The sequence below is a fragment of the Harpia harpyja genome, chromosome 20 (assembly GCF_026419915.1).
Source record: "Harpia harpyja isolate bHarHar1 chromosome 20, bHarHar1 primary haplotype, whole genome shotgun sequence".
In the NCBI taxonomy this organism is placed as follows: domain Eukaryota; kingdom Metazoa; phylum Chordata; class Aves; order Accipitriformes; family Accipitridae; genus Harpia; species Harpia harpyja.
The window spans coordinates 19,955,423-19,979,892 of NC_068959.1; the positions used below are offsets into that span (position 1 = coordinate 19,955,423).

General features: G+C 42.9%; 1 protein-coding gene across 2 annotated transcripts in view; it reads left to right on the forward strand.

Moving 5' to 3' along the window:
• Positions 1–2,008: 2,008 nt before the first annotated feature.
• Positions 2,009–24,470, forward strand: part of CTNNA1 (catenin alpha 1) — a 120,263-nt gene continuing 97,801 nt past the window's right edge. Inside the window, exons 1-3 of one of the 2 annotated variants that reach the window (XM_052816211.1) lie at positions 2,009–2,195; positions 18,673–18,779; positions 21,048–21,243. In XM_052816211.1, coding sequence (XP_052672171.1) covers positions 18,675–18,779; positions 21,048–21,243 — 301 coding nt within the window. In that variant the 5' untranslated portion in view covers positions 2,009–2,195; positions 18,673–18,674. The remainder of the gene's footprint in view (positions 2,196–18,672; positions 18,780–21,047; positions 21,244–24,470) is intronic. The other variant, XM_052816212.1, reaches the window with a different exon arrangement.

A 24,470-nucleotide genomic window follows, 5' to 3' on the forward strand; every position in this document is an offset into this window, starting at 1 on the left:
ATCCATGAGATGACGTTTGTGCCAGACCCTCAATTTTGTCACTTTGTGACGTTGCTGGCTTCATCAGAGCCACCAGTCCTCAGGGGACGCTGCATTTTGGGGTAACCCCCATAGCAAAGCTTACCCAGCTGCGAGGTCCCTACCCTGCTCCTGGCCTGCTCACTGGCAGACCAGGGTCAGGCACCTCCGCAGAGACAGCAGAGGTGACAAGGCTGCACCGTGTAACTGCTTCTCTGCAGTCAGCGCAGCTGGTGGCACAGCACGGCTGCCCTGGGGCTGTCCTCACTGCACAGCATGACATCAGCCTGCAGATAGCCTCAACCCTCTGGTATGTGGACCCTGAGATTCTTTTTATTGTGTTTTTAGTTTTTCCTCTTTTCCTATTGGTTGACTGCTGCCCATTCAGCCTCTCCTGCAGCAGCTTCTGCCCGTCGTTACACCCCTCTATATCTTTTCCACTTTTCCTCATTCCTTTTATTTCCTTCCCTCTCTCATTCTCTCTTAATTCTGCCATTAGCATCTCCTGCCCCAGCAGTCCTGTCTTTGCACGCCTCACTTCTGTTTCAACCCTCACTTCTCACAAACAGCAAAACTAAACCGCTCTTTTTAAAAAACACAAAGATCAAACACACATTTTGAAACAGACATGAACGGATGCATGGAGCAACTACTTCATTTCAGCAGTGTTGTCACAGAAATAGAAGATCCAGTTCCAGCTGAAGCGTATAATTTAGACCCCGTGTATGCTGGGACTAGCAGACAGTGTAGTAACACCAGGTGCTACATAAACAAGACCCTTCCTTGCTTGGCACACAAGCCTACCCCAGGATTTAACAGTGAGAGGGAAGCTTTCCTGCTGTGACTACGCCCACATGGGTGTCTTCAGGTGGCACTAGTCAGGGACTGCCCTTGTGCACACATCTGACTAATGCGGACGTGCTGCCAGGAGTGTGCAATCGCCAACCACATTCTGCTCTTACATGCTACACCTCGAATTGCCCTAACAGAGGCGAGACTGAAAGCATTTGTTTATTTTATACACTTAACAACCTACTCACAGTATCGCTGCGGCAGCTTCTCTTTGCCTGTCCTGTCCCCTGGCTTACATTTGGTTTTCACCTAGTGAAAAGGGGTGAGAGAAACATTTAAAAAAACCCAGGAAAATGGGATTACAAAACCACAAACACTGTCAAAAGGAAGATTTGGGGTCAAGCAGAAAACTTCTAACTCATTTCAGAAAATGGATTCAATTTCAAGCTGCTGGCACAGCCTGATGCTGTCTTAATGACATTTACTGGATGGGAAGTGTTAGCTATTGTTCCTGGGTGCCTGTCTAAACAACACCCTGCATTTTAGTCTCCTTGACAGAGCCTGCCACCATGTTCCAGAGAGAGCTGTTAATTAGGAGACAAAGTCCAATCTCAACCTAGCTGGCTCTATTTTTACATAATTTTATTTTTTGTTTGCTGAGTCTTTTAACTCGCTCCATGAACCAACAGAGCTGCCAGCTGATCTCCTACTTTTTCCTTCGCTTTTCAGCGGCGCGGTGCAGAACGTGTGATTCTCCACAACTCCAGGCCTCCTACCTTTGAGTTTGTAGTTTTAAAAGGGATTTTTTTTTAAATCTGACATTTTGTCCTGAAAGAATGTGAGACGTGCAGAACCGCTGAATGTGGAAGCCACCACAGGAGGCCAAGACATGATATTAAAAGGAGTAATGAAAGAAAGCAAGCTATTGAAGTGTAAACTCAATTTTACTGAGAGTATGCTACAGATCAGAAATGAGTAGTTTGAATCCCTGGTGCAACTGACACCAAAATGTTAATGGTTTGGTACAAGCAGGAAATACAAAGAGCTTTAAAAAAAAATCTGTTTTCTGTGTGTTTCCAGAGGAGAGCCTGTTTGTTAAGGCACTGAAGACCCTGTATTATTTTAGTAATGTGTATCTCAGTCAGTATCATAATTACAGCTCTGTCGGGCGGTGCCGGGAAGGGCGCGGAGGCGGCGCGGCGGGCGGTGCCGGGAAGAGCGGCCGGGCCGGGCCGGGGAAAGCGGGGAGGGGAGGCGCCCGGAAGAGCCGATTTCCTCAGCGGGACGGGAGCGGCCTGGAGAGAGGGAGAGAGACGGACACAAAGCGGCCGAGGGCCGGAGTGAAGCGAGAGTAGGCGGCCGTGAGGCGATTCTCCTGCTCCCCGGTAAAGTTGTGGGGGCTAAGGGTGCGGCGCCGCCGCTGCTTTTTTTTTTTTTTTCTTCTTTCTTTTCTTCTCTTTCTCGGTTGGAAACTTTTGCGCGGTGAGGCGGGCTGGGCCCTGCCGGCCGCCGGTTCTCTGGGGAGGGTGGCGGGAGGCTGAGGCGGGGGGAGCGGAGCGCGGCCCGGCGCGGGGGAGAGGAGCGGGCTCCGCCGCCGCCCGTGGGGCGTGGGCCTGGGCCCGGGCCGGCCGCGCTCGGAGGCCGCGTTGGGCCAGGCCGGTGCGGGGAGGGAGGGGAGGGTTGGAGGCCGGCTTGGGGCGGGGGGGAGCGGAGGGGGGCGAGAGCCGGCTGTGTTTTGGGTTGATGAGAGCTATTTGCCGGCGGAAAAGCGCCGGGCGAGCCCGGTTTCTGGAGAAGTTTCGGTGGCAGCGGGGCTGTGGGGAGAGGCTCCTCCCCGCGCAGTCGGGCACGGCCCGGCGGGGCCGCCCCGGCGCCGCTCCCCGGCGGTGGGCCCGGGCAGGGCTGCCCGCCCGGCGAGCCACACGGAGTTGGTCTTGACCCTGGTGTGTTCCTCCTTCTACTTTCGACCCCCCCGCCCCGAGTTTCTCTTGGCGGTGCAGCTGAAGCGAGCATCCTCCCTCTCGCCCCGAGTCGGTGTTTCGGTTTTAATACACAACCTCTCTTCGCTGGGAACATCCCACCCCCCCGCCCCTTAGCTTGGCCCTGCCACGTTTTTTTGACACCCACCTCTAATCTGCTAGTATGCAGTAAGGCGAGTGCCTCTCCTTCGCTGACGAGAAGTTTCGTGCTACTTTTTACAGCCAAAAAGTAGGGAGAGCATATCAACTCTCAGCCGCCGGTTTATGCATAACCCTTGTCCCACTGCCTGCGGTCGTGGGATCACTGGGCAGTATGTATCAGCTGGCTTTTATTCATTGCTCATGCTAGTTCAACGCGCGTGAAGTCTTTCAGGCTGAAAGTTTGCAGGAAAGCGTGTGGATCACTTACAAGAATTGGATGTGACCAGGCACGCTTCCCTGCTTGTCTGCCCTTGGCCCACCTGCGCCACCCAGGAGGCGAGGGGTGATCTGGCCGGGGTGATCGATTGCTTACTCGCCCGGTCTGGGGTACGAGCCTCTGTGACCGTGTCCTCATTCCAGCTTTCAGAGTTATGACTCAAGGCATGTCTGGGTTATCTATACTGAACTAGTCTGGGAGCTCTTTGCTATCCCCCCCCTTTTTTTTTTCTTTGTCTTTTGTTTTTTGAGATGGGGGTTGTGGGAAAGGTATTCTTGGTGCTTGAGTTACTGGTTTCCTGCGTTTTTCCTGCACTGTGAGTGGGGAAGCGGGGGAGGTGGGAGAGACTGTTAGCTGCACTGTTCTGCTAACGCACATCCTCAGTCCTGCTGGCTACACCAGGCTTCGAGTACTTTCAAGCCCAGCTAAAGGCTGTGGGGTTTTTTTTCAGCTCCTGGGTTGGTTTGTAGGCAGGTTTGTGTTTAAATGGAGGTGAAAGCCCAGCTTACTTTACAATATGTGCCATTTTTTAGATACCCTTTGGTCTATCTTAGGGTGCTAAGGTCACATTAAGTGTTTAGTAGCATTTGTTTCTCCTGGCTGAATTGAAATCTTTTGTTTAAAAAGGTCATAATTTTATGTTGAGTCACTAAATTTTTTATTTACAGAGAAACATTTTTTTAAAACATCAAGGAAATGTTGTTTTACTTTTCTCAGGAGCCACAGACAAAGGTTTATTAGGTTTTGTTCTAAAAAGGCTTTGCCCTAACCTTTTCCATAATAAACAACATGCCTTCAGTCTTTGGGTTTTTTTCAGCCAGGTCTAATAATAGGCCTCTGCATCGGAGATTAAAAGTTTACGCAAGGTGGCAGGGGGGAGCACAGTGGGCAGAGATTAGAAATCCCGCACCCAAACTGGTGGTTTAAAATACCGATGTAAATATTTAACTCACAATAAATTTTCAAGCTCTGTGAAACATCAGCATTTCTGTGTTGACATGTGTAATGGCAGCCATTAATGTGCAGCTTCTTTGTAGGGCTTCCATTGGTCTGATAAAGCTAACTGAAAGATGTAATAGAAAAGTAATTTGTGTTTTTTCAGCAGCATGAATATCTTCTTTCTGCAGCTGTAAGATTGAGAAACTGATCTTGCAGAGGAATCCACATTAGTAGAAATGTTTGAACTGGAAATATACTTTATTGGGACTTCAGCCCTGCCTTTAAATTATATCTACTGCTACTATTTGATTTCTAAATTACCTTTCTTATGCAGAGAATTAGTTAAGCTCACAAAAATATTTAGCAGCAAAACCAGTCTACTCATTGTAGGTGGATCGTAAGGCTAGTCTCGAGTGAGTACCTATGTGGCCATGATAATTCTGTTAAGGGACTGGCATCTCTTGCTTTGTTGGACACTAAAGGAAACATGAATGAAAAAGGACTGAGTATTATTTTGTTAGGACAGTGCCATGTTGAGACAGTCATTCAACATGGTGATGAATGCCTGTTGTTGTTTTCTACTATTGTGCCTTAACTGGAAAGCACTTAAATTCTTATGCTGTGGAACTTTAATGTATATAACCTTGAGGATTTGGATCCTTCGCTACTCTGGGAATTCACCCTAATTTAGTTTTGTAGCTAATCTGGAATAGCTCTGATTCAGCGAGTTTATAGCTCATGTTGGTTAAACAGAGTTGCAGCTCTAGAGAAAGTGCAGATGTTTGATAATTACTACTTTTAACTCCATATTCTTTTAATCCAGCATATGAGACTTAAAATAGAGCCTACCCACAAAATTGTATACCAGCACCCTCACTGGAGGAGCTACGCTGAAAAGACGGGTGTTGAGAGTGACCTGCTGTGCCGCAAAGCAGAACTGGGTGCAAATAGATTTATTGAGGTAAAGGAATGGCAGGAGGCATGCAGTCACTGCAACTGTAAGTGGGATCTTTCTCCTTGAATGACTGAGACTTGTTATCTTCCAGTCAGGGTGAGAACGGGTGTTAACGCTGGTTTCTGGTGTGCAGTGAATTAGTATAGACTATTCTATTGGCATAAATATGATTCATAATTCCTCCTTGGCTCTTTTTCTTTTATTTAAAGAGCCAGCTACCTTTTCTCTAAACACGATTACGTATTTTCGTTCGTTAATCCCAGATGCACTATGGAAAACATCTGCTAGTCTTTTGACATGTGTTTATAAATACCTCTGGTGGAATCAAGACAGGAGTAACCTTTTTTCCCTGTGCTTTATAAAGTGATAGAAATTATTAAATACGCAGATCTAAACTGACACAGTTTGCAAAGGGAAAATCTCCGCCAATCTATTGACATTCCCTTCTGTTATAATTTTTCTAACTTAGAAGACAACTACTTGATTAATCATTTAGACTCCTGAGAATTTCTTTTGAAAGGCTTTAAATTCGGGCATCTATGGATGGAAGAAGCAAATGTGAGGCCAGGTATAGCTAAAGGGGTAACAGTTACCAAGGTAGAGAGTGGAACAGTACTGAGAACATGGAACCAAGCTGGATGCCAGTTCTCAGTAGATCTGTTTTAATACATTGAGGGAGGAGTGTTGATGTACGTTACAACCTAAGAGTGTGTTAAACTCCTGTAGTGTTTCCAAGGCAGTCGGGGGGTTGAGAGCAAATAATCTAGGGAACTAGCTGCAGTGTGGCAGGTAGGATTTCACTGGTGGTAATAGGAGATACAGCAAACTTGTGGTGTGCATTTTTTCCAAGCAATGCTTGGTTTTCTAAGCTGTCTGTGCCCTGTTATGGAACAGATCTGCGTATGACTGTATATGCTTTTGAAGAATTTCTGTGTGGAGCTGATGTCGGGGAGCGAATGAGATGTTAGTGGAAGTTAGGGTAGAAGAGGCTGTAAGCCCACTAGTGCACCTTGTTCTGGAGTAGCCTTCAAGTGCTACTCTTTTAAGAAAGAGACTGAAACTAGTAAGCTTGTGGATAGCTGGTGAAGAATCAGGAGAAAAAGACTTTTTGATTTTTCTTTTCCTGGAGATTAACTGAAGGAAATGAGGAGAGAGCGTGGGCCAGACACTTCTGTCCTTGCTGTTGTTCAGCACAAGATAAAGAGGGCATTTAGGTAAATATTAAATTTGCTTCTTTTCAGTTAATAAGAAGTCAGTAAGAATTAATGCTATCAGGAGCTTGTGGCCTTGATGGCATGTGTGTTTTTTTCCCCCTTCCCCTGCCTTTTGCACTCCCAAAAGGGTTCAGAGCATTTTCATTCACTGTTTTATTCTGGGTACTTTTATAGGTGCCTATAGGATCTATGCAGATCTAAGGCTCTAAGGGGGACATTCTTCTTCCCGTATCTTTTTCTGGATGATGCAAACTCAGCACAGAAGATCCACTTAAATAAACGGTCTGCACAAGGGCTGTGCTAGCAATGTAGCTTTACATAGCTAAAAGGGTCAGTTTAATCTTTCATGTAAACAAGGGTGAGCTGTATGCCTATAAAACGGTGTTTAACCTGCATAACACCAAGCAGGTCAGTATTCATCTTTGTAAAGTGCTCTTGAGATCTTCAGCTGAAGCTGTAGATGGGTAAATGTTTTTTTTAATTGACTAGAATAACAAATTCAGAAACAGTGTTGTTGAATAGCAGAGGACAGAACTGGTGGTATGCTGAGAAGCAAGAAGGTGCAAGTGGGTGTTCCTCTGTGTAAACGCAACTAATCAAGAAGTACAAGCTGCTTGTTCTTTACCCACTTTCTTGCAAGTATGTCCTTGTAAAGTATACTTGTAAAACTAATTTCCTTTAGCATGACTTAAAGACCTAGTGAGTCTCGTTGCTTGATGTTGAGGAGTGCTCACTGATCTTGGATAATTCATGATGGACTGTGGACATGTATGTAAGTGACAAGTCTCGTATAAACTTCACATACAATTTACCATAAAGTTCATTTCAGTCAGTACCTGATGTCCAGGTGTTTCAGAGTCTAAGCCTCTTAAAAATTAAATTATTTATTCATTTAAGGATGAGAAGTTGAACTATAAACTGGAAGTCGTGCGCAGGGGACTTGATGTGATCTGATTGCTGTAGCTGAGAGGTCAGTCCAGCCTAGTGTCCTGTCTCCCACGACCCTCATCATAAGGTTTTGGTTGTACTGGTCCTGTCAACTTTTTATTAGTCTAGCCCTTGTCTGAGGCCCTAAATTACAAGCCCTTTGCCTGGCCTTGGCCAAGGTGGCTGTTAACAGGAACAGGAGGAGGGAATAAGGCAGGAAGTCCAAGGGTTGTTTCCCTTCCCTCTGCTTGTCACACTGCTAAGCAGTAACCTCTGGCTCCTTTGATGCCTTTGAGGAGTGATGGATGCTCTTGGGTGGTGTCTGGTGTCCCCCTCTGTTTCCCTGGTCATAATTATTGACCCTTGCCACCTTTCTTTTTATTGATGCCCACAATCATTTGGCTTCCCTTCCCTGTATCTTCCCTCCACCTTCTTCTTGGGTGGTGGCAGTGTATAAAGCCATCCCTAAAAGAGAAAGCAACAGGCAAGCCAAGCAACAAAACCATGACAAAAGGGCAAACAAGTAGCGTTGCTTCCCTAAGGTGCTCTGCCAAGCTCCTGCAGCGTAGGAGCTTCCTGAGCCAGGAGTTTGAGCCCGGGCTGATTTCTGTTCTGCAAATTTGTCCAGCGGCTCTTGTGGCCGGTGCCCAGTGCTGGCAGGAGTGCTGCTCGGCTTCTGATGCTGGCGGGCTTGTCTGCAGGTGCAGGCTGTCTGTGCCTTGATTGTATTCAATAGGCTCAGTTCAATGACTTAATTTCTTTTAAATGTAGAAAGTTTCTTGAGAGCTGAACAGCTTCATACAAGCTACAAGTAAAATGGAAGACACGATGTATTTTTTGAGAGTAAAAAGCAAGGATCTGGTTTGGCTGTATGAAAAGCTCTGGAGCGGTTTAAATTTCTGTACAAAGTATGGCTTTGTAGTTACTGCCACTTCCGCTTTTTGGAAGAAGTGTTTAATTACAAACTACTGCTGTTACGGCTGGAAATGCGTTTCGTAACTAACATTAAACAAAGCATCCTGAAAGCAGAGATGTGGGGAAGGCTTTTAGGAAAGTGGATATAGCCCTTATTTGTTACTCCATGGCACTTCCACTGCTGGTGGAGTCCTCAATCACAATACCCTTATTTTGTACTGGTACACTGAAGAGTGCAATACAATTGTGTGGGTGGTTTTTTCCCCCTCTCCTAGCTGGGGTTAGGGAGAAAAAATAATGATGTAAGATGCAATAAACAGTAGGAAAAAAAAAAAAGCTGGAAGGTGTATTTGTAACAAAAGAGAATAATGCAAATTAGTTGTGCAGGGTTAAAAGCTTATAACCTCAAGGAAAAAAAGTTAATTTTTGGTCTGTACGCATCAGTACTTCAGGATCAGGTGTTTTAAGCTGTTTCACTTAGTTTGCAGGAATTGGTTAAGACAATTTGATTATGTTTAACAGAATATTATCATGGGCCTAGGGAAAAGTCAATGGTTATTGGTGAAAGATGCAGCGTTCAGCAGAACCAGAGGCAGAGCGCTGGTGCAAAGCCAATTGAACAGGATTTCTTAGCTCGTCTGGTTTTTGTTCAGTAGCTTTGTCTTGTTTCCTGTTCTGGGGTTGAGGAGAAGGGGTGGAGAGAGAAAATGTGCCTTTAATCAGATGTAAGTTGGTTTCCACTCAGTAAATGGCTGTGTTACTAGCTTAAAATCCTTTTTTTTCCAGCAAGACCAGCCAAGCAGTGACTCCTTCCTCTCAAAACTTCCTGTTCCTTCCTGTTGCTTTTATGAAATGTGGGTGGGTCAGTGACGTTTTTCTTTTTTTAAACAAAAGTTGCTTTAATTGGTCATCCATATGCTAAAGCAGTGACTCGAAAGGATTCTTGTCCAGGTGGATGGTTGTTAGCTCTGATTCTCATGCACCGCTGTGCACCCTTAGTGAGTTTGTACTTAACAGAAAGTGGTTATGGCTTTGCAGGTGAGTCTGGTAAGCATCCAAAAATTAATCGCACCAGTGTGTTTTTATTACTACTTGCTTTGCTCTTTTGGAGAAGCTGCAAAGTTCTCATCAGTCAGTGCCCTCTGTGTTCTCAGTGTCTGCAGCCTTGTTGACAGTTTGCAGGGAGAGGAGATGGTGTGTGTTAGAGCACCCTGCCTAACGTATTCTTCCAGATAATTGTAGTCATTTAGAAGATGCTTAACTCATCCGAACAACACTTGTGCTCTTCTTCCTGGGGTTTGTTTTTGTGTTTGTGGGGGTTTTTTCCCCCTTTCTAACTCGCAGCGTGTGTTGGTGGAGCTGCAAGTTGAGAGTTGTCTGGGGGTGTGCGGTGATGGTGCAATTCTTCTTCCCGTGAAACTAATTCATTGTTTATAGCTCAGAGATGTTGCTGAGGGTTGTCCTGAGCATAAAGTGAAATTCCCAGCCTTATCACTTGTGGCTTTTGTTATTTCTTTTTTTCTTTAAAAACGAATTGCTTTGTAATTTTTAGATAAGACTGACAGAGTGTTCCTGAATCAAAGTGAAGGACTGAAAAAGGAATTCTGAATGACTTTTTCTAGAAACTTTAGAAAACATTTTACTCTGAAGAATCTTTACACTCGTGTTCTCCTTTGCTGCAGTGGATGCTCTTCTTTTAGTAGCTTTTGCAAATGGAGAAAATGATGGAAAACTTTTTTCACTTTTGTAATGCTAAGAGTTTTTGTTACATAGTATTTAGTTGCTACGGTGCTGGGCATGCAATTGAGAAAGAATATGGTATTTAGTCTCTGTTAATACAAGACTGTCCATTTCCTCCATGTTTAAGTGAATTGTCTCATCAAACCTCTAATTATAGGAGTCTCGCATTTTTCAAAACATGTCAGCTGAAACAACTCCAGTGTTTGTATACTTCTGACTGTTTTAAAATTGTTAATGAAGGTCTAGATTTAGAAGATGTGGCCAGCTAAAAGCACTGAAGGGTATTGCATAACAACGTATCAATTTAGGAATGAAAATGCGGTTTGAGTGGGGTCAGATTCTGGTTATTTCTGATGCTCTAGCTTAAACGGCACTTTTTATTGCAGATTGAGTGCTGAAGAAGATCAGAAAAAAAATACCCAGGTTTTCTTTTCCTTTTATTGCCAGCCATCAATGGTTTTCTGCAAGCTAAGCAAGAATTAATTTTGCAGCACTGGCAAATTCTTGTGCCAACTGATAAAGTAGGCTAATTTATAACAAACTTTTTTCTTATTTGAGGAATACTTGTGGCAAAAATTAATTTGTTAAAAGGTTGCCCCTTCTTGCATTCATTGCTAACTTAAGGTTGGTAATTGGAACCTGTGCTAGGGTAGTTTGGGATTCGAAGAGCTGTGCTCTGTAGCCACAGCCTAGTTGTTATATCTTTACTGACTGTGTATCCCTAGGGTCTGAAATGCATACTGTGGTTCTGAGAGTGGCAATAAGCTGTTCTTCCATTCTTTCTGAATGATTTTAGGGAAGCTTCACACAATTTTCTGCCTCAAGGGTGGGAAGAGACACTGTGAGGTTGGAAGGGCTCTCAGTAGCTGAATCAAAGTGGTCCAGCAGATGTACAAGTCTCACCTGGGCTCTGATATCCCCTCTCCAGGCTGAGTCCCTTTGTTATGCTTGAAAGTGCTAACCATTAAGCCATAGGCTTAAATGTGAGAAATGTGGCTGTGAGAGGGCTGGGGTTTGGGAGCTTGAAGCTATCTTTGCTGCTAGTGTAAGTTCGTGAAAGATGATGTTTGCTTAAAATGCAGGTGTGTTGCCCTTGCGCATGGCCAGAGTGTTGCAGTCCTGATGCAAAGAGCAGACAGCTAAAGTACAGCAGTTACAAATCCAGTGATTATTTGTTCTGATTTTTGGAAGTTATCTTTCACGATGTTAGTATTGCAGGTCTTCAGCATAAAATGCACCAACGGTATTGTGAAGACAGAATGAGTGGTTTATTATTAATAGTAATAGCTTGCTGCTCATGACGTTTCCTCTCCCTTTCCCAAATATGAAGTTTTGCAGCTAGAATGTTAAGATTAATCTTAGTTATATAGGAGGTTCTCTTTTTTAGAAAAAAGCATGTGTGTCTTCTAAAGTAGTGTCTTGATACCCTATCAGTTTTCTTTATGTAGTTGGAATCCTGCTTGAGTTTTGGAAACTGAAAACTGTGCAGAAATAAATTGGATGCTTGTTGGGACATAGTGGGATATCCACCTGGACAGTTAAATGGGTATAAGCTTGAGTTTGGTTCTTGCATTCTTTTAGGATGTCATCCATGAGCTGGAGCCTTTGTGTGACATAAATAAGTCACTAATTGCCTGTGCTTGCTGTGATTTGGCTTGCCATGCATCTCCTTTCTAACTCCTTTGAGGCAAAACAGTCCTGGCAAAAATAAAATGATCAGAGCCTAACACTTAACGTAACTGAAGGCAAGAGGCTGTTGTTACCACTGACATCTCCAAAAAACAGTTTATTTGTAGTTGTGAAATCACTGCTGTGGCCTCAGGAACACCACGATGAAGCTGCTTGCACAGAGCGTGCCTTCCACCCTCTTAATGATAGCTAGACCAAAATGAAGGCATGAAAACCTGTTGTTACAGGGTGCACTACTGATTTTGGAATAAAAATAAGTTACTTGAATCCACAGTACTATAGCAATTGGGAAGCTGTTAGGAGATAGCACATACTGCTTTGGACAATGTGTTGCATTTTAATCTGGTGATATGCCCCATGCCTGCTTTCATGTGATGGTGCATGGTATAGAGAGTGGGCTGTGCTTCCAGAGGGGAAAAGGTGACAGGTTCTCTATGGCACGCTGCTGGCTTCAGTAACAAGGCAACAGGCAGGAAGTAACACCCATGTAGAAGAGAAAATAGTTATAAACTTCATTGATTTTTTTTTTTTTTTTTTTTGTAGCGACACCAGATGAGGTTGCATCTCTTAACTTAGTAGCAAGGTCTAAAGATTTGCTAAACAAATGAAGTAGAGAAGCATTTGTTGTTACTGGCTGTGTAAGGCTTTTTGATGAGCATTTCAGATGCCTCTCTGTAGGCCTTCTCCACAAGAACAGCAGAGAGAAAAACATGAAAACATTATGAGAGCTGGATCTGGAATGGTACTGGTGAGAAATAGGCTTATCTGAACCTGAATGTCATCTTTTTACTTAGCTGGTTACTACTGGTTACTACTACTGGTCTGGAAAAAAATGTGTGGCAAAGTTAAATATACTCAAATGACAGAAATGTTTTGATAATCAAATAATATAGTCTATGCAACATCTGTGTATTAATATTTAAGATTATGAAATTCTAATAGTAAGGATTTCTAAGGAGGTAGTACCTTCATGGCATTTATGGTGGAGGAGATTTGGTAGCTGAGCAGATGAAATTTAAGGTTGAAGGCTATGTTAGAAGAGGATGACTATCTGTTTTTAGTTGTGTGTACTTGATGTTAAATAAAACCAGCTTAAATCAACCCCGCTTAAGTCCTCCTTGAAAAGCACCATGTATACCAAACAACCTTGACTAGCAGCTATTCAGCTGCTGAGAGGAGTATTGCTTTATTTGTGGAATGGGGCAGATAAATTCATTTGGAGACTGTGAAGCGAAAGAATGAAACTTTTTTTTTTTTTCTGAATACTCTTAGTTATATGGAAAACAGTTTTGAACTGTCAGTGAGGCATGATGAAGCCCCTGTATGTGAGCTGGCTTTAATATGAAGTGTGCCTTAACCTTTTTGAAACCAAAAAATGTTCAGAAGATTTGTGTTAATGTGCTTCCTGCAGATCTTTATCTGCTGTCTTGTCTTCTACCTTCAGCAGGGGTAAAGGATCCCTGCTGGTTATCAGATGGGTTAGGTATTTAGGTAACAAACCAGGCAAAACCAAAAGGATTCCCTTGGGAACAGGGAAGCTGGTTTATTTTCTGGCTGGAAGATGAAGCTGGGTCATTGTGTTGTGAATCCCACCACATTCCATGCTCATGACTTGGGTGATGGAATAAGGGTTATTCTCATTACATTGTACAGAATATCCAAAGACAATGTGGAAGCATGGTGGAGGACAGGATGATCATTCAGAATGACTGTGACTACTTAAGAAAATATGAGAGAAAGAAATAAGCTGCAAAATAACACAATCAAGTACATATTACCATGCCCGTGCACAATCAGCTGCACAAAATGGGGAACAACTAGGTGGGTACCAGAAAGGGTGTTAAAATGGAGAATGTCCTCCCAGGTATAAAATGTTCTTGTACTGTGCTCTTTTGTTAGTTTTTTTGGATAGCATAATGCTTGAATTCAGCATGTGGTCTGTTGTGCTTAGCCCAGGTTAGCCCCCCCTGCTGTGCTAGTGAGACCACTGTTTGAATACCGTCTTCCCTAAGAAAAAACAAAAGAGAATGGTGAGTGTAGTTAAAAGCTTTTAGAAAGCAGCCTGTCAGGATAGTTAAAATTTGAAGACTGATAGAAGATGGCATGTAAAAAACTCTTCAGGTAGCACAAGGTGGTGGGACTTAAGTTGCAGCCCAGGAGATGGGCAGTTAGATTTTTCCGCTGTGTAACCAAGAGATTTGCTCTGGTCTAGAGGTTGGGAGGCTGCAGCATCTCCTGGTACAGAGCAGGTTGAACGTACTAGCTCAGTAGTGCCTGAGATACAGCTAGCATTGCCTTTGGGTGCGTGTGGGTGTGCAACCTGGAAAAACAGGACCATGAGCACTAGGCCTTTCCATCATTCTGTTGGTGTGCAGAGCTCACTGTTGAAATAGTGCTTCTTCATGGGCTTTTTGGAAAGCCTTGAGTGCCTTCAGGACAATTCTGCAAAGAAGCCACAGAGCTGCATTCCTATGCTTGCCAAAGTCTAGAAATTATTTGCATGCCAGTGTTCTGGAAGTAGGTATCTGAAGTTATTCTTAAAACCTTGAATTACCAGTTTTTGAAAACACTATGACCTTTAGTTGTGGCTTTTGCAAAGAGCACCACTGTATGTTTATCACCTTCAGTGTGTTCATGGCAGGCCAGCTCATTTAACGTGGGATGTGAATGCAGCCCCAGCAGTTTAATACATCCTTCTGCTCGGGTCTGTGCCCTCACCTCTCCTGAGCAGGGCTGGGATGTGCCCTGGGGTGCAGAGCTCATCCCAGTGCTGCTGCAGTCCCATCCACTTCCCTCTGCAGTGCCACCTCCTCCTTCAGGACAGTAAGCTGGCAAGGTAATTCTTACAGTTACCGGCTTACTCTGAGACCGTTTTAGCTCCCTGAGGTGGCTCACTGCATCAGGTGTGTGCCAGTGTGGGTGCCTGTTTGAGGCAGATTTGTGGCAGGGAAAGGAGCAGTAGGACTGCAGCAGCATTTGCTTGAAGTAGTGTGAAGCAGAATGGAAACCTCTTAAGCTTTAGCTGTTGATGAGATCTTGATTCCTTCTAGAAAGCAGGGGCAAGGTGTCCTGGGATGGCTCTGCTTGCAGACCTGCTTGGCTGGAACTCTGAAACTGGCTTCTTTAAATGCCTGTTCTTCCCCCACCCTCACGTCCTTGCAAGTGCACTAAACCCCAGCAAGATATAATTGCATTACCCTTGAACCATCTACTGTGATAATGAGCACCATCATGACCAGTAGAATAACCTGAAGGGTTTATGGTTAAAGTGCTGGGCTGTGACCATGGTTTAACGTTGGGGCTTCATGTGCTGAACATTAGATGTGCTGGGAGGACATTTGTGCTCTCTGCAGTGGCTCTGCTTGATGCTCTGTTTTCAGCGGCACCTGGTTCAACTCAGCTGTGACATCCAGCTTTGCCCTCTGTTTCCACTTGAATGCCTTTGCCAATGGTGCCAGCTGACATAGCCATCTCCTCTTGCCATTGCCAGTTCCATTCGCAGCAGTATCTGTGGTGGCACGGTGAACCAGATGGGGATCTCAGCCCACCCTGTAAAAATGGATTTCTTTCCCTCCAGCCAAATCAGTTCTTCCCCGTCTGGTTAATCGCTCAGCCGTAGGGGAAGCTGTGCCAGTACAGAGGGGGTGTGATGTGAAGACGGGAATGAGTTCCTAGAGGGGTGTGGGAGGATGAACATTGGTTTTTAAGCAGCTTTCCTGCTGCTTACGAAACTGCAGGCTAGGCAACCACAACTCCTTGTGCAGTGGTGTCTTTCTATATATTGCACTTGAGATTCAGCATTGCTCATTCTCTTCCGCTGTGTGGTCTGTGCTGCTTTGTCCTTGAAATTCCTGCTTCGAGTGCATACGCTGCTGTACGTCTTGTGCGTGGTAGATCTGTGCTGTGGAAAACCTGTTTCCAATTCAGCTGGGTCGTCCTAGCTGTCTGGAACAAGTGCTATGCTGGCCTGTGGTTGGGTCCATCTTCCAGAGGATGCCCTCTTTATGAAATGTTACAGTTATTGCAGTCATTGTGGGAATTGTGCGCTCTCAAAGAGCCAACAATTAAACACTCTGCTACAATATCCTCTGACTTGGTTTACTACCTGTTACTGTATTTGAATTCAGTGATGCAAGAGCTTGAGCAGTCACAGGAATAAGACAGGTTCCAGAGAACTAGAGCATTCTTGTGGTGGGAGTGCAGCCCTGCTTTAACATGGCCCTGGCAGTTGTCCCTTTATCCCCTAAACCCACCCCATTCACACATGTATTTAAGCTATAGCCTGTTCCTGTATTCTTCACAAGTATTTAATTGTACACTGCAGTAAATACACTTATTCAGGTGATACCCAAGTCATTGCTGCCAAACAGTGTATTTGATATCAAGCTATGCTTTTTAGATAAATTTCAATAACGTTCATACTAAGTGGTTTTATAGACCATTACTTTGAGCCAATTCGTGAACTATCATACTAACGTGTTTTCAGATGAATTGCCTTCATTATCCTACTAACACAATTAATGTATCTTCTCATGGTTACCTCATCCCACACTTTGTTTCTGCAAGAGGCATAACAGCATTAAATATATAGAAACAGCTTTTACCTAGAAACCTAGTGGGCTTTCCAGAGCACTGCGTATGTTTTTCAGAAACCATAAAGGCTTTCAGCATATTTTTCTTGGCTTCTTATGTAGGAAGCATTCACACCGAGCTAATCAGGATGGAAAAAAACAGTGAAATTCCTTGTTGAAGGTAGGATGTACCTGGGGCAGGGGGTGAAGGGCTTTTCACAGCTTGCCCTGTGCCAGCATCTGTGCCTCTGGGCCATGGTGCAAGCCAGCGCAAAGCTGGACCAGCAAAAAGGAAAAAAGGGGGTGATAGGAAGAGAAGGATAGTTAGTGAGTTCACAGGACTTTCTGATAAGTGTCAGAGGTAGGTTGAGGAAGAGGAGGTGGCAATCCTCCACCCTCCTGCAGCAGCAGGGAGGTGGCAGCTCACCAGGCGTCTCTGGAGTTGCAGCCTGGCATGCCTTCTGCTGCGGGAGCTGGGACCCTTCATCTGAACCTCCAAGCTTTTTGATTTAAAAGTCAGAAATGTTATATGTATGCTAGCATGCATTAGCCTCTCTTTAGTTTTTTTGGGGGGGGGGGTGTTTTGTTTTTTTGTTTGTTTGTTTTTTGTTTTTTTAAGCTTTTTAAGTTTTCTTTCTCTCCAGCAGTGTGGGCGCTCGCAGCATGGGCGTAAGTGGAAAGCTCAATGCAGGTTAGGTGAATATTCCTGCTTTGCACCTTGCAAAATTGTACTTCAGTGTATGACAGAGTGTAGGGTTTTCAGGGTAAAGATGTGTTTTCAGTAGTGCAGCGAGTACTTAATCTATTATATTGTGTCTGTGGTGCAAGAGAGCCTATGTCATGTCTCGGGATCAGCCTGCCATGAAGGTGCTGTTGACTGAAGCTGGGTGATGCTAAGCCCTGACTTCTTTTACGCCCTCTCAGGCTGAGTTTCTCAAGTGCCTGAGAGATTTTATTCTTCAATGGGAAACAAGCAGAACGTCTGTGCTTTTTCTGCATGTTTAACTATCAGTGTAAAACGGTTAGTTGTTGGTATGTATTGTAAACGTTGTTGGTTACCAAAATTGTTGCCTTGCCTCCTGCTTCTTAAAAATAATGGGATGTTGTGCTCGTGTGGCAGCTCGGGGACATCTGGTGCTGTCAGAGCAATCTGTCTGCTGAGATGCTATGCAGACAATGCCCTGTCCAGAGTAAGATTTAAAAATATCAGCTAATAAGCTTTTAAGACAACTTCATCAGTAGGTGCTTAGGAAGAGGGGTGGCAGGAGACTTTGGAAATGTATTTCTTTTCCTGACTTTTTAAAAAATACAAGGTTACAAATGTGGGTTTAGTCTAATCTTGACTTTTGAGGGCAACCCAAAGCACTAAGAGCTGGAATCTATTAAGTCTAAAGTGGTATGAACTGGTTTTATGGGCCTGTAAATACTTTAAATTCATTTTTTTCTGAAATTATGGCTCTGGTTATTCCTTTGTTGTGCTGTACAGCATCATAGTGTTAATCTAGTGATCTGTTGTAGGTTTGGTGGTTTGGTTTTTTTTTTGTGGGTGGTGGGTTTGGTTTTTTTTTTGTTTTTTTTTTTTTTTAGACTACTGGTTTCAGAAGCAGAGCTATTTTAGTAGTTCTACTAAACTTTTCCCATAATCATATTTGCTGTTGCATTGGGGTGTTGGTATAAAACTAATGGGAAGGAACGTCTCAGTGACAGCTTTTAACAGATCTCTTCATGCAAATCTGCTTTTCCCTCCTATGTAAATGTTAAGGGGAAGCGTAGTAGGTACATATGCTGTTAAATATGAACCAACTGGATTTCCTGGCTTTATAAGGCTTATATTCCCTATTTTACCTTTGTACTTCCAAAAGGTGAATTGGATGAACAGGTAGATTAAATGAGTTGAGTTAGAACCTGGCTCCTGGTTTGACGAAGCATTTGGGATAGTGACTCACGGTGGAGCTGAGGAAACTGGCGGCTTTCTGGTGCTGTTGAAGTCAAGGTGTTCCCTTTTGCTCCCCCAAGACCTTGGGCTGTGTCTCAAAGCTGGTCTGGGAGCACAGGACAGCCAGCCTTGGGGGGAGGCAGCAGAAACAGGGAAGGGGTTATTTGCTTAGCCTCCAGCTTCATGGTAAAGTGCCCCCATTACCTGTGAGGTCCATTTTCATTGCTTGGGGATCACTGATGACAAGACAGGTAATGTTTGGTCTACTCATTGCTCTGATAAACTATTGTGGCTTTTGGATAGGTCTTGGTGTGATTTTGTTTGTTTGGTTTTGGTTTTGTTTTTATTTTCTAACCAAAACATCCAGGTAATGGCTGTATATTGTTGTCATAAGCAATTTTTTGAACTGTCATCAGTTGAACCAAAACTGATATTTCTGGAGACAGTATAACCTTAACTTAGACCATATGGCTATGTTCTGTGTTTAATAGCCTCTGTTTTAATTTATTTTTAAAATACATTCCAACAGCACTAATTAAAAAAAAAAAAAGTATTCATATAGCTCTTTTCTTCTTCTAGAAATGACTGCTGTTACTGCAGGCAATGTTAACTTCAAATGGGACCCCAAAAGCTTGGAGATAAGAACACTGGCAGTTGAAAGACTACTTGAGCCTCTTGTTACGCAGGTAGGAAAAAAAAGGGGGGGGGGCAAAAAAACCTTCATAAGGATGATTACCTGTTTTGATGTATTATTTCAATTAAGTAACTTCCAAAGCTTAAATTCCAGAAGTAAAGACACTACAAAACTAAAGATGGAAAAAAGCATACAAGTAATTTCTTTCTTCAGTTTGATTGTAACAGTTATTGGGCATGAGTCTAGAAAGACTGTGTTTTTTCAGCACCTGATAAGACACAGTGTTTCAATTAGAAGTGCAGAAATGCATGTGAGTAATGTTCCGTTGCTGCTGTGCTGTTTCTTACCTGTATTTTGGGTGGTATGCTGCTTATTTGTTGAGTCTTTAAAAGCTGGGCTATGTCTCATTTAGAAACTGGTATTCAGGAATGACAAAAGTCCCTTGCAACAAAGCCATTAGTGCTTGCCAGAAGTAGGGTCTCATAAGTTTTTTCTTTGAGATTACCTGTGTTTAGAGTTGCCTTTGGCAGGAAGTTCAGGTAAATGGTGAAATGTATGGTGGGGGATGTTTGCAACCTGTCTAGAACAGCCTGGTGTTGTAAATAGATGACTGACCCCTCTTAACAGAATTCCACCCAAGAAGTACACTTTTATGGCATTTGCTACTGTTTCAGTATATTTTTTACAAGATATGCATGCTTTCTTTTAATTTATGCCTATGCTTTATGCTGGATTCGTGAATCAAAGCTTATTTCTGCATGGTGTATATTGCCCAATGAAATGCACTGAAGAATATAGGAGAGCTAGAGTAAGTTTTGTAAATGTAAGCTACGTGTATTGGGCATTTTGAAGATTCTTGGAAGAGGCTTTCTAGGAGGTCTAGAAGAGAAGATGCACTGGAGACAGTTAACTCATTTTCTTTAGCATTGTTTTCCTGAAATAAGAAATTTTTAAAAAGGTAGTATGAACTGAACGCAACTCCTGCTAAGCACAAACTGCAATGGTCAAGTTCTGTTTCCAGTATTAACATCCCTTTAATTGCCAAGCTGCTGTCTGTACTTGCCATTTGTTCCCTCCAGATATTCAGATGGGCAGTTGGGTGACCTACTACATAGCTTTTTAGCTGGAGTTACTGATGGAGTTTTTCCTTAAGAGAAATTGTCCTAATTTAGCAAACTTAACTGAGCAAACTTGTTTATAGGACCTTTTTGTCCGAGTTCAGTGTCTGTAACTTATTCCTTAAGTAGCACAATAGGCTGTACTGGCAATCCCAAATTTTGTGAATTATGTGACTGGCAAAATACAGAGAGGAAAGTACAGTAAGTTGCATTATTGCAACTTGTTCTTTATTTGTAGTACATGATGAACTTAGACTACCCAATACAAATGCTCCCCATAAACCAACAGTGATGTTCCCAACTGATGGGTTCCCCTCTCTGATTCAACCTACTGAGAAGATGGATCCAGCTCTGAGGACCTTTATGTCAGCAGTCCTTGGGCTTTCCAGAGTAGTAATATTTTTTAGTGTTGTAACTTAATATCCCTCTGAAGTAGCTTTGTATGCCTTTTCCTAGACTTAACAAAAAGGGGGGGGGGCAAATGGAAAAGTGTGCATGGATTTTGTGACATCTAGCTGCGTTTGATTGAAGGGGATGGATCCTGATCCTGTGTACCTAGTGGTCATCTGGCTGCTGGTGACCAGCTCCTAGCAGGGTTTCAGTCTAAAACATGGAAATATATGTTGATCGCAGGAGGATTGTGAGAGTTCAGTTTTGGTTGTTTTGGGGAAATAATGAGCTCTAGGAAGTCCTTTGCTCTGCATTTAGTCCATTGGCTGTAGTACTGTTTTGGACTCAAAAGATACTGTGTTGCTAGTTTTCTGTAGATGATGGCTTCAACCTTGTTTGAGGTCTCTTATGCCTGGAGAGCTATCCCAAACTAGTTAATCCCAACTTGGGTTCTTTTTATGTGGTGTTAAATAGTTATGGGGTGTTAAATAGCTCTGGCCTGTTACTGATATTGCAGTTTATCAAAAATACAAATAGAACTCAATTCTTAAAATTTTCAGGTCTGCTGCTGATAAGAAAAATCTCTAAGCAGTTTAGCTGAACTTATAATGCTCATCTAAGGAATCGAGAAGCATGGTAATGTTTAGAGATGTGAAAAACACTTATTTGTGAGTTAACCTTTGGAGCTGGCAATAGTGCAGGTATTAGTGATAGGCTGTGTAGAAAAAAATACACATGGCCTTGCTGTCAAATTGATAAACTTCTAATTTGTTTCATGTTTTTTGTTTTTTCCCCTCCATATTTGTCTTTAGGTAACAACACTGGTTAACACTAGCAACAAGGGCCCCTCTAATAAAAAGCGAGGGCGTTCTAAAAAAGCCCATGTTTTGGCTGCATCAGTTGAACAAGCAACAGAGAATTTCCTGGAGAAAGGAGACAAAATTGCGAAAGAGAGCCAGTTCCTTAAAGAGGAGCTGGTAGCAGCTGTGGAAGATGTTCGTAAGCAAGGTAAGAGCTATGTATCTGATAGCTTATAAAACTGTTTTTTCAGAGTAAGTAGAACTGTTCCTGTTTCCCTTTTGCTGTTATTTCTAATGACTCAGTGCCTCTCCACTTGCATAGATTGTCAGCTTGTCTTGCTGGCTTCCTTGAGGAATAGCATGAACTGGGCAGATCTGGAAATTGGATGTCCCAAGTAGAGATTGGTAAGAAAAGCAGAAGGGCTGATTCTTTGAAGAGCATTTAAAACTCAGTTTATGCTAAAAAGTCAGCTTCCCATCCTGCCTATAAACGTTATGGAAGTACGTCTCAAATATGTGAATAACTTCTTCAGTATTTGAATGTATACAAAACAGCATTGTAGGAGGAAGAGCTGAGTGTTGACTTGACAGAGCCAAGTGTCTCAAATATGCAAAACGTAAACAGCAACAAACAGAATGTGAGGACCTTGATTAAATATTCCAGGCTTCCTCCCCCACAACTAGTGTTGATTTTTATAATTTTCTTTTTTACTTTCTTGGAGAAGGCCTGCAAGAAAAGCCTATGGAGCTGGCTTACTCTAAAATATGCACTAGTAAATATGTTGCTCATAAATCATTTATCATTCTTCCAGTCACGAGCCTTTTCTATGCTTCGGTGAAACCCAGTCAACTGGTATTAATGGTGACGGCTGCTGCTGCAAAAAAAGGAAAACTCATTAGCATTAATTACTTGTTTGTAGCAGAAGTTGCACAGTGATGAAATATTAGTTGAAAATGGTTCGAAGTTCTGGACAAGCCTGGTTGACAGACCAAAGAAAGATCAGCATAAGAAGGCTGTAATATAAGGGGCTAATTGAGTTGGCTTAATTTAACAACAACAAACAACAGCAAAAAGAGACCCCTTTGTCTTGAAGCCTTTAATTCTTGGTGCTTGCTTGATTGCTGCTCAGAATTGAGAGTCAAAGCTCATCTGTGAGTACCTTCAAATGACTCTTAGTGATATTAGTGAGCAAGGGAGCTGTACTCAGTCCTCAGGATTGGGAAGTTCCATTAGCTGAATTTGTAGTTGCATATTACAGTGAGAAGCTGATAGGAAGGAGAAACTGATATACAAACCTTCAGGATGACCCTATCACTTGTTTTCTGGCCCCTGCTTGATTTTGAGACTACACATAGACTTGATGCCAAAACCTCCCTGCTCTGTTGATCTTTGACAGAGGAGGTGGTGTTCATAGCTGCGAGGCGCTGGAATGAAGTGACTTCCCACCTTAATGTTGTTTCACTTCTTCCCTTTTCACTGTTTGCAGCTTGCGTGAAATCTGGTGCGTAGAGAGGATAGCTGTATCTGTTTTCTGAAGCTGGATGGATGATGATTAGACTTGAGTGATTTGCCTGAATACGTCTTGTGCCTACCGCCGTTTGTGGGAATGCAGTCACAGCAGGGCTGGGCTGCTGGGGCAGCATGACCACGGATAAAAGCCTGTGCCCCATCACGGTGCCAGTGTTCAGTCAGGTTTAGCAGAGCAGCTCTTCATAAGGAAATTAAAAACCAAACAAACCTTTGAGGAAATTAGAAGCAAATGGTGAAAAATGAGATACAACAGAGGGAAGGTTTATTGCTGCCAGTGCCCAAGGGGAGGATTGCAGTTCTCAGTAGTGCTAATAACAGTGAAGAGATACAAACTCTCAATGTACATGTTTATATACAGTCCATGCACTTCAGAAGTGTTTCCAGTATTGTGGTAGACCAGTTGAATTCATGAACTGGGGAAACAAGGGAAGTGTAATACAAAGCCTGTGTGTGTGCTTAGCAAAACTTCCAGGTGTTGATGCCTTTATCTGCCTTTTGCAATGGGTGGCAAAAGTGGAGAGGAGAATCTGGGTGTCTTGGTCAGCAGTAGGGTGATCATGAACTGGCAGCATCTGTGTGTCTGACGGCAGCAGTGGGATTGTAGATGTATAGCACAATTGATCTTCAGCAGAAGACAGGAAAATAGAATTAATAATGCCTCTATTTAGAGTAGGGAGCGATTTAGTTACCATAATAAAAAAAGATGAATGAATGTAGACAGAGGTTATGAAGATGATTAGGACAATAGATAACTTGTCTCATCAGAGAAAATTAAAAAAATTTTTTTTTTTAGCCTAGTAAGAAGAAGATTGAGAGGGTACATGATTTTAGTGAGCACGCTTGTTCATAAAGTCCCATTTGTTGGGGGTAAAAACAAAGAAGTGAAAAGAGCTATTTAGAATGAATGATAGTATGGCTACATACTAAATCAATATAAGTGGATCTTCAAAGTCTTCCTGATTTTTACAATGGAAGAGTAAATTACAACTTGCTTTAAATATTAAACAAGTTCATGAAATATCCTAAAGTAAGATTCCTGGCCCTTTAAAGCTTTGGACTTTTGACTTCTTTAAAGTACTGAAACTTCTTAAAATAAAATTTTGAACAGAATAGTGAAGACAAAGAATCAAGGTGTTTTTCAGAATAGATCCTGCTGTGGTTATAGAAAAGACTTAGGACTGGGAAGATATCTCATGTGAATGTCTGGGATTTCAGCATTCTTACAGCATTTGCTACATTAATTTCAGCTACTGGAGTTTTGCTGGGTAATAGAGGGAGCAATATTGGTCTTGCCCAGTCTTACGCCGCCCACTCTAAGCTCTTTAGGGCTTTACCTTCTTTTGAAGTATCGAAGATTGTGTGTTGAAATGGTCAGCTCCTCTGGTGCTGTTGGGAGATGTTTTGGAACTGAACCAGTTTCTTACCCAGGTACTTGGCAGTGAGACAAGTTGCAAACTGTGGGTTCAGGAAGGAAATTTCTTTTGGGTCAGGCTGACCAGGCTCTTCCTGTTTTCCTGGAGTATGGATGAGCATAGTTCACTGCCTCTCTCTATATATCTCTATATATATAGTGTGAGGAGCCAGGGTATTAGCTATGCTCTTGCTGTTGTGTTTTTTCCTATGGTAATTTTACATAAAAGACCAAAAATTAAAGCTTAAAATTAAAAAGCTTAAGCCTGTGCGCAGGGTTTAAGGTAAGAGAATGGATGAATGGTCTTGTGAATCCTGTGGACTTTGATGGTGTTTCATGGTTGCAAATGCAGGGCAGCAAACCTACTGATTCAGTGTGGTGTCTTTCTGCCCTGTGTTTCTGCACAAAGCTTTCTCCAAAACTGAACAGTGAGGCAAATTATGAAAGGGTAAAATGTCTTTTCAACTGTACTTCACACAAGATGCACGGCTTA